Source organism: Tursiops truncatus, chromosome 13 (assembly GCF_011762595.2).
Source record: "Tursiops truncatus isolate mTurTru1 chromosome 13, mTurTru1.mat.Y, whole genome shotgun sequence".
Taxonomy (NCBI): domain Eukaryota; kingdom Metazoa; phylum Chordata; class Mammalia; order Artiodactyla; family Delphinidae; genus Tursiops; species Tursiops truncatus.
The window spans coordinates 50,373,810-50,384,140 of record NC_047046.1 but is presented as its reverse complement, the minus strand read 5'-3'; the positions used below and the strand labels follow the sequence as shown (position 1 = coordinate 50,384,140).

General features: G+C 40.9%; 1 protein-coding gene across 5 annotated transcripts in view; it reads left to right on the top strand.

Moving 5' to 3' along the window:
• Positions 1 to 7,060: 7,060 nt before the first annotated feature.
• Positions 7,061 to 10,331, top strand: part of RPRD1A (regulation of nuclear pre-mRNA domain containing 1A) — a 73,071-nt gene continuing 69,800 nt past the window's right edge. For all 5 annotated transcript variants that reach the window (XR_002175405.2, XR_012325379.1, XM_019930402.2 and 2 more), the window contains exon 1: positions 7,061 to 7,287. Coding sequence is in view for 3 of the 5 variants with exons in the window: in XM_019930402.2 (XP_019785961.1) it covers positions 7,137 to 7,287 (151 nt within the window). In the remaining 2 variants the exon portion in view is untranslated. The remainder of the gene's footprint in view (positions 7,288 to 10,331) is intronic.

The following is a 10,331-nucleotide window of genomic DNA, read 5'->3' as shown; positions in this document are numbered from 1 at the left end:
TGCGTGTCCGGAGCCTGTGCTCTGCAACGGGAGAGGCCACAACAGTGAGAGGCCCGCGTACTGCAAAAAAAAAAAAAAAAAAAGATTCCAGAGAAGTCTGTAGGAATCTAAGTACATTTTTCTTTTAAGATAACATATATTCCACCTTGAGGGGTCAATATTATATCTAGAGCAACTCTATTTTGATCACTGCCTATCCAAGCTTATGAAATTTTGAAAGAGGGGTTCTATGACTGGTGGTATTCATTTACCTTTCCTGTTACTTCCCTTCCCTAACACATAGCATCCCCCCTCTTACTTTTTGGTGGAGACAAAAACATCCCTTCCTAGGTGTGAAATGATAGGGATTTTAGACTTTTGAATGTCTTGACTGTTGTGGTGTAAGCCATATAAAAAGTTGTTAATGGGGCATTGCCTGGTGGTCCAGTGGTTAGGACTCCACCCTTCCACTGCAGGGGGCATGGGTTCAGTCCCTCGTTGGGGAATTTACATCCTGCAAGCCACAAGGCACAGCCAAAAAAAGTTGTTAGTAATTGAATCAAATTAACCATGGAATCAACTGATTTTTTACAAGGGAAATATACTAGAGGGAACTGGGTAGCACTCAAAGGAAAATGGATACAAACCCAACAGTTAGTTTTATTATATGTTTTAGCTAAATCACAAGAAAATCACATTAGGTATTAGACTCATACCAAGGACTAACTGAAGATAAAAAGAGCAATATTAAGAATGGGGCCTTACAAGTATTGTGGTCAAGAGGTACCCAGAGTCTTAAACCAAAAGAGAAGAAGAAAAATAACTAGAAAAATAAAGAACAAGAGCATATATATTAAAGCATGATAATCTGTGATTCTTGGTATTTGGGTCTAGTTCTGTGGGTCTTGAGTAGGAGTTGTTTACTTTATGCAGTTTTTAACTTGATCTGAAGGGCTTGGGTGGATGTTTCTCCTATCTGGAGTTTTCTACTTCTGCGGATTCCTAAGACTCCTCAGATGAAGGTTTTTTCCTGTAACAGTCTTCCAGTGTGGTGGTTCCAAAACATGTCTGTGAGTTGTTGACGCTCCTTCCATCAAGAGGTGGAGTCTATGTCCCTACACCCATGAACTGGGGTGGGCTTTGACTACCTTGTCTAATAAAATAAGATAGAAGCAACGTTGTATGACTTCCAGTTGCCCCTGGGGCACTCACTCTAGGAGGCTTCTGCAGTTCTCTAAGGGATCTGCTTATCCTGGGGCTGCCATGCAAAGAGATCATGTGAAGATGAGAGGGAGGAAGGAGGGGAGGAGAGAGACAGATGAGGAAAAGAAGAAGAAGGAGGAGGAGGAGGAGGAGGAGGAGGAGGAGAAAAAGAAGAAGGAGAAGAAGAATGGGAGGGGGAGGAGGGGGAGAGATGAGAGGGGAAGGAAAGAAAGGGGAGGGGAGGGGAGGACAGGGAAGGGAAGGGGAGAAGAGATGGGTCTGAAGGTCCTAGCTCTTTCAACTCCCAGTTGTTTGAGTCTTCCCAGCCCAGGGACCAAACATGAGTGAAGAAGCCTTTGAGATGACACTAGCCACAATCTGGCTGTAACCGCATATGAGACTTTAAATGCTAACTGCCTAGATGAGCTCAGTTAATTCCCCAGATTTTAAAAAGATTTTATTTATTTATTTTTGGCTGCATTGGGTCTTCACTGTTGTGCGCAGGCTTCCTCTAGTTGCAGCGAGCAGTGGCTACTCTTCATTGTGGTGCGCGGGCTTCTCATTGCAGTGGCTTCTCTTGTTGCAGAGCGCAGGCTCTAGGTGCGCAGGCTTCAGTAGTTGTGGTGTGCAGGCTCAGTAGTTATGGCACACGGGCTTCATTGCTCCGTGGCATGTGGGATCTTCCCGGACCAGGGCTCGAACCCATGTCCCATGCACTGGCAGGCGGATTCTTAACCACTGTTTCGCCAGGGAAGCCCAATTCCCCAGAGTTTTGAGCAAAATAAAATGGTTGTTATTGTTTGAAGTTGCTCTTTTTGGGTGGTTTGTTATGCTCCAAGAGACAACCAGAACACAATGAATTGATGATGGCTTGTGTCCCTCTAATTGAGAGACTTGAATCCAGGGATCAGTACCTTGGAATTTTATTGTCATGTAACTTGATAACAGCACTTGCTAAGGTCCTTTCTATTGAAATTGTTCTCTGATCTTCTTCATAATCTAAAAGTTCCTGGTCTAAGATTATGTAGAAGCTGATTAGGTGACTGGTGAGGACAATGGCCATGCATACCTTTTGGTAGCAAGACTAAACAGCTTTCCCTAATTTATTATATTTAGTACCATTATCAGAGTAGAGGAGAGTAGTATACTCTATTGAGGATTAATTCATAATTATCCTGAGAGCATCGAAAAAACTCCATAGTCTTTAATTTAGTTCATAAAATGTATTACACACACTATCAGTGGACAAGAACATTTAAACCTGAAATCTGTAAGTAAAATCTTTTGTAGACTGTTATAGTACAGTCTTTGTATATGAACATTAGTATGCTTTTTTTAAACCTGAGAAATACATTATTGAAACATATGTAGGGACTTCCCTGGTGGCCCAGTAGGTAAGGCTTCATTCTCCCAATGCAGGGGGCCCAGGTTCAATCCCTGGTCAGGGAACTAGATCCTGTATGCATGCCGTAACCAAGCATTCTCATGCCACAACTAAGAAGCCCGCATGTCGCAACAAAGATCCTGTGAGCGGCAACAAAGACCCAGTGCAGCCAAAATAAATAAATATTTTAAAAAAGAAACATATGTATATTAATAACTTACTTATACATAGCACAGGGAATTATAGTTATCATCTTCTAATAACTTATAAAGGAGTATAATCTGCAAAACTGCTGAGTCACTATGCTGTACATCTGAAACTAATATAATACTGTAAATCACTTATACTTAAAATTTAAAAAATTTTAAAGTAAAAAAATAACTTACACAAAGTTTAACTTAGAAAGACTGAAATTTTTTAGCTTGTAAATTTTCTTTTATCCTAAGTTTGGTAAACATAAGAGCTCTCATAGCAGTTTTGGGTCCATTACAAAGTGGAGAATGTGAAATAAACTTAATTATTTCTATTAGGTTTCCTTTTTTTTTTTTTGTACTGAAATAAGATGCATAGAATTAACATCTTAATTACATAGAATTAACCATTTGAAAATGTACAATTTAATGGTATTTAGTACATCTGCAATGTGTTGCAGCCACCACTTCTGTCTTGTTCCAAAACATTTTTATCACCCCAAAAGAAAATCCACATTAAACACTCACTCCCATCCCCCACCTCCCATGCACCCTAGCAACCACTTTCTGTCTCTGGATTTACCTATTCTGGATATTTACATATAAATGGAATCATAAATATGTGATCTTTTGTGTCTGGCTTCTTTCACTTAGCATAATGTTTTTGAGGTTCATCTATCTTCTACCATGCATTACTATTTCATTCATTTTTATGGCTGAATAACATGCTACACTGTTTTTATTATTGTAGCTTTGTAGGAAGTTTTGAAATCAGAAACTGTGAGCTCTCCAACTTTGCTTTCCTTTTTCAAGATTGTTTTGGTCATTCAGTGTCCCTTGCAATTCCATATGAATTTTAGGATCAGCTTTTCTATTTCTGCGCAAAAGACCATTGGGATTTTAATGAATTGCACTGAACCTGAAAATTGCTTTGGGTAGTATTTCCATATTAACAATATGTCTTCCTATCTATAAATAAGATTTGTCTTTCTACTTATTTACGTCTTTAATTTATTTCAACAGTATTTTATAGTTTTCAGTGTATACCTGAAAATCCTCTTGGTTAAATGCATTCCTAGGTATTTTATTATTTTTGATGTTACTATAAATGGGACTGTTTTCCTAAATTAATTGTCAAATTTTTCATTGCTGGTGTATAGAAATACAACTGATTTTTTTGTGTTCATCTGGTATCCTGTAATTTTGCTGAATTAATTTATTAGTTCTAATTATTTTTTATGGATTCCTTATATATACAATTTTCTATATATAAGATCATATCTTCTGCAATAGGATATACATTTACCTCCTCCTTTCCAATTCCGATAACCTTGTATTTCTTTTTCCTTGCCTAATTTCTATGGCTAGAACTTCCAGTATAATGTTGAAAAGAAGGGGCAAAAATAGGTATCCTTGTCTTTCCTGATCCTAGGGGGAAAGCTTTCAGTCTTTCACCATTAAATATAGTGTTAGCTGTGGGTTTTTCCATACATGTTCTTTATTATGTTGAGAATAAAAATATTCCTACTTTGATGAGCATTTTTTTTTCTTATCATATAGGGATGCTGGATTTTGTCATATGCTTTTTTTTCCCCACTAATTGAAATGATCATGTGTTTCTTCTTCATTCTATTTATATGGTGTATCATATTGATTGATTTTTGTATTTGAACCACCCTTGCATTCTTGGGATAAATCCCACTTGGTCTTCATGTATAATCTTTCAATATGATGCTGGATTTGGTTTGCTAGTATTTTGTTAAGGATTTTGTATTCCTTGTATACCACATATTCATAAGTGATATTTGTCTACAGTGTCTTCTTGTGATAGTCTTCCTTTTTTAAGTTGAAGGGGCATATCTTCTTGTTACTTGGTGGCCATTCCAAGAAAGCCAAAGATAGTTTATGGAAAAAAAATGCATTGTTCTAAATTTGAGGCCTGTATTTGGGAAGACAAATTGAGAAATATGGTCAGAGGACCCAAGATATGAAAATAAGTCATAATTATCTAAGGGCATAAACAGTTACAATCACTATTTTGAAAACACAGCAATAATTAACAATGTCAATAAATACAGATCTAACTGCATGTTGTGGAAAGCCATGGTACACTTGTTAGGGGAACCACTGACTAAAACCGCCCACCTTAGCCAGGCCTGATAGTAAACACTTGCATGAGTTATCTTACAGCAGGAGGTCCTACTAAGGAACGCAGAACTAACAAGCTACCACCAGCTGGAAGAATTTGGGAAAGGTCAAAAGGAGAGAGGAGACGTCAGTCCATATGTCCTAACAGCCACCCAGAATCCTTCTTGCTGGAATCCATCTTGGCAGAGTGATGCACAAACCATTAGGAAGGACCCTGAGTCAGAATGATTGGCCAGAGACAACCTGGAAACTAACTCCATTACCATAAAGCCTGAGACTGTGAGCCGCGTGGCAGAGCAGTTCTCCTGGGTTCCCTTACCCTGCTGCTCTCCACCCTGGCACCCGTTCCCAATAAAGTGGACATATGAATTATATATATTCTCTCCGCAGCTAGATTTTGCTCTCAGTGACATATATGTAGATATGTATAATTATAAATAACATAGACTAGTGGTGTAAGTACTAAATAAGTCATTCAAGTCAGTTAATGACATAGAAAGGAAATTCTCACATGTATTGGACTGGTTGGGAAAGAAAAGAAGGTAGAATTCAAGGTGGTCTTTAAAGTTAAGGTAGACTTGGGGCTTCCCTGGTGGCGCAGTGGTTAAGAATCTGCTTGCCAATGCAGGGGACACGGGTTCGAACCCTGGTCCAGGAGGATTCCACATGCCGCAGAGTGGCTGGGCCCGTGTGCCACAACTACGGAGCCTGCACACCACAACTGCTGAAGCCTGTGTGCCACAACTACTGAAGCCCGTGTGCCACAGCCGCTGGGGCCCACGCACCTGGAGCCCATGCTCCAAAACAGAGAGAGGCCACCACAGTGAGAAGCCCATGCACCACAACAGAGAGTAGCCTCCACTTGCTGCAACTAGAGAAAGCCCACACACAGCAACAGAGACCCAATGCAGCCAAAAATAAAATAAATTTTTTAAAAAAATAAAGTTAATGTATATGAGATAGAGAAGGAGGGAGTGGGAAGAGTTGGAATCTCAGGTGAAGACAATTTGGGAGAAGATATGAAGCCATTTTGGTGGCTTCAAGGCTCAGGGAATAGTGTTGAAGATACTCTTAGGTCTTGGGAGACAGGTTAAAGTTGGATTAAGTTAAGGCTTAGAACTAGACTAAGCAGATAGGATAAAGAAAAGGATGTAAAATGAGGGAAAGAGAAGAATGTAGAGATAGGAATTAATATTGGAGTGAGAGGAAGAGGAAGGAGAGTTACCTCACCTCTTGAGGTATCTCTGAACCTCAAGCTGTAGTGACATTAAAAATGGGAAAGAGAAGCTATACTTATAATCAAACAAACAAATAAATAGGCAAAGTTCTTGAACAGTGTTTCCCAAAAGATGGCTTAGGAATTCCTGTGGTTTCTTATATACCTTTCTTGAAATTTCTTGTATTAATATTTAGAATATGACAGCATCTGTCTTCTGTTTCTTTTGTGAATTATCATAGTTAAGACAAGTGCTATGTCCAAATGTGCTGAATTAATTATGAGATTTCTGAAATTAATTTTTAACTATGTAATATATGAATATGTTCTTGTAAAAAATGAAAACAATTCAGACACAGCTTAAGGGCACCAATTCTTATCCTCTCTTATTTGCATACTTATGAATTCTTATAAAATATATACTTTTATAAAACAAACATTATACTGTACTTATTTTTTGTAACTTAAAAACAATCCACCATTGGATTTATGAATCTTTTAAGCTGCTGCATGTATTCTGTAAGATGAAGTATCACAATTGATTTAGCCATTTACATGAAGAAAGTCCCAACTCTTCACTGTTACTGAGCTGGACCACACAACTAGCATTTGGCGCCTTGTGCAAACACGCTGGTGTTTAAGAGATTTTTAATTAACCCTTGGTAAATACAGTTTCTCCCAGGAGGAGGGTTCTAAGCCTGGCAAACACCGCCCCGCATCCGGCCCAGACCCAGGCGGCACGCCCCCCGACCGCCTCTCCAGGGCGCGTCTCTTCCCCGCCCCTTCCGCTCGGCCTCGGCAGAGCCTGTTCGGTGGGCGGGGCGTGGGTAGGCCGTGACGTCACTGCCGGCTGGTCGCCATCTTGCTGGTTTGCGGCCGATCTTGGAAGTGGCGGCAGCGGTGGTGAGGGCGTGGGGAAGGGTGGGGTGAGGGGGCGAGGCCGCGGCGGGGGCGGCGAAACTCTCCTCCCCCTCAGCCTCACCGCGTGGGACGGCGTGAGCACGGTATCGGAGTGATGTCCGCTTTCTCTGAGGCGGCGCTGGAGAAGAAGCTGTCGGAGTTGAGCAACTCGCAGCAGAGCGTGCAGACCCTGTCCCTGTGGCTAATCCACCACCGCAAGCACTCGCGGCCCATCGTCACAGTGTGGGAGCGGGAGCTGCGGAAAGGTGAGTCGGCCGCGCCTCTCGGCCTCTCCCCGCCGCTCCCTGCCGCTCCCCGCCACCCGGCCAGTTCCCTGGCATCCCCGGGACCACCCCCCTCCTTAGGAGCCCCATTCCCCTAGCGACCCCAACTCCCGACTGCCCCGCACGCCGCCTCCCCAGGGCCCCGGGCTTCCTGGCGTCGGTGGTCTGCGGGCCAGGAGGAGCGGCGTGTACTGCGTTTCCTGCAAAGTCTACGTTTAGTAGGTGTTGTTGAAGAAGGTATTGTATAAAGGATTAACATTTCTATTGGTTTAACGTGGAAACAGTAGCCAGGGGCTCAGCACTCCGCACCTAATTACAGTTAGAAATTTAGGCAGTCAGGTTTTTTCATTGGGTACATTATAATGGAGGATAGAGGAGGGGAAAGATTGGTATGGGGAGATACTTCCATTATTTCTATAACACATCAACTCAAACTTGTGAAATTAAGGGGAAACATAGTTTTAGAGCTGGGGAGTGTAAAATAAGATGCGTGATGCAATGGAAAGAACTCTGAATTTGTAGATTTCAGAGGAGATGGATTAGGGAGATTTCTTAATTTCTGGATTGCAAGTGCCTCACCTGAAAATGAGGGAATTAGATTAAGTTGATCTAAGGTCCTTTCTTGCTCTATGATTACATGCCTCTGGGGCAGCGTCTTTATTTTGCAAAGCATTCTATAGTGCTCCTGTAAATGAAGTTAACTTTTTTTCAGCTGTAGTCTGCTGTCACTAAAATATCTAGAAGAATCATTTCACTACTGCAGAGCAGATTTATCCGTAAGAACTGATTGTATGATGGTACGAGTGAAAATTAAAATATTTCATTTGCTTAGTCTGAATTTGTACCTTAATTCTTATTTCATTCGGTAAAGAGAATGGGCACTCTTAATTGTTGTTTCAGACATCCTAATGTACCTGATACGATGGTTATTATTAATTGTTTTAACAAGCCATTGTTAATCAAGTAGATGTGTACTGATCCATATGAAAGCCACATGATGATTAATATCAGAGCCAAAATGTGGCATTGGCTATATAGAGTGGAGACATTCTGTATGTTTTCTTGTGTATTTGCTTGTGGTTAATCCCTTAGAACAGTGGTCTCCAACCTTTTTGACACCAGAGACTGGTTTCATGGAAGACAATTTTTCCACGGACCTGGGGGGGAGCAGGATGGTTTGGGGATGATTCAAGAGCATTACATTTATTGTGCACTTTATTTCTATTATTATTACGTTGTAATACATAATGAAATAATTGTACAACTCACTATAATGCAGAATCAGTGGGAGCCCTGAGCTTGTTTTCCTGCAACTAGATGGTCCCATGTGGGGGTGATGGGAGACAGTGATACCCTAAGTGTGTTGCTTATGTCCAGTCTACTCCGTAAGATGCAGCTTAATTGTCACTTGCCACTCACTGATAGGGTTTTGATATGAGTCTGCAAGCAGTTGATTTATTATGGTCTCTGTGCAGTCAAACCTCTCTGCTAATGATAATCTGCATTTGCAGCCGCTCCCCAGCGCTAGCATCACCGCCTCAGCTCCACCTCAGATCACCAGGCATTAGATTCTCATAAGGAGCATGCAACCTAGATCCCTGGCATGCGCAGTTCACAGTAGGGTTCGTGCTCCTATGAGAATTTAATGCTGCTGCTGATCTGACACGAGGTGGAGCTCAGGTGGTAATGCGAGTGACGGGGAGCAGCTGTAAATACAGATGAAGCTTCGCTCACTTGCCCACTGCTCACCTTCTGCTGTGCAGCCCAGTTCCTAACATGCCATGGACCAGTACCGGTCTGTGGCCCAGCAGTTGGGGACCCCTGCCTTAGAATAAGTTGATGTAGAGCCCTGTTTTTCACTTCATATGTAAGTGTATGTGTATTGGCTGTCATGGAGGAATTCACCTGTGAGTGGCCGAAAAGGTTTGAGAAACACAGATATAAATGTCTGGCAAATAGCTGTGAACTTTGAGAAGGCAGGAATTGTCTTTGCTTTTCTACCTTACTAGATATGAAAATCAACAACAGGTTTATATTTGGGGGTGGGGTGGGGAGGGAAGAAAGAGCATAAGGATTGGTACCCAAATTGTTCTTAAGAACTACCACAAATCAGTAGAAAAATGGCCATACTGTTAAAAGGCATTTTACGTAAGCGGAAACCTGAAAGGCCTATAAATGATACTCAATCTTACTAATCAAGAAAAAATAAATCAATGAAGTACCACTTTAGACCCTTTGGTTTGCAAAATTAAAATTATGATAGGAAATGCCCTGCAAGTCCAGTGGTTAGGACCCGGCGTTTTCACTGCCTGGGACCCCAGTTCGATTTCTGGTTGGAGAAGTAAGCTCCCGTGGGGTACAGCCAAAAAAAAAAAAAAGAAAAACAGGTGTGACAGTACCTAGGATTGGTGAGGATGACAGGAAACAAGAACTCTCTCACACTGCTGACTGTAGTGTAAAAAAGGAGATGTGTTTCCATTTGTTTCCAACTCTAAAGAAGTTGGAAACAAAGATGTGTTTCCATTTGTTTCTAACTCTAAAGAAGTTGAAGGTATATGTCCTTTGGCCTATCAGTTCCATGAATATATCCTGGAAACTCAAGAAATTATGTTTATTGTAGCCTCTTAATAACAAAATTAGATAAACACTTTAAACATCTCATTAGTTAGAGTATGGACAAATATATTTTGTCTTTCATACAGTATAATATAATACTGTCCAACAGTTTTTGTGAATGAACTAGAGCTTCATGAAACAACATGACATGAATATTGGGCTAAGAAAGCAAGGTGCAGACCAATATGCTATATAGTGAAAGTTTGAAAACATGCAGAACAATACTCTATATTGTTTACAGGTATCTGTAGCTAGAACATGCATAGAAATGATTAACACCATAGTCCTAGATAGTGGCTACCATAAGGAAGAGAGGGAATGAAAATGGATCTGTGTTAGCTTATAGTACATATATATGAAACATTTTTTGAAACAAATGGAAAATGATAAGATGTTCTATTAGCTGAGTT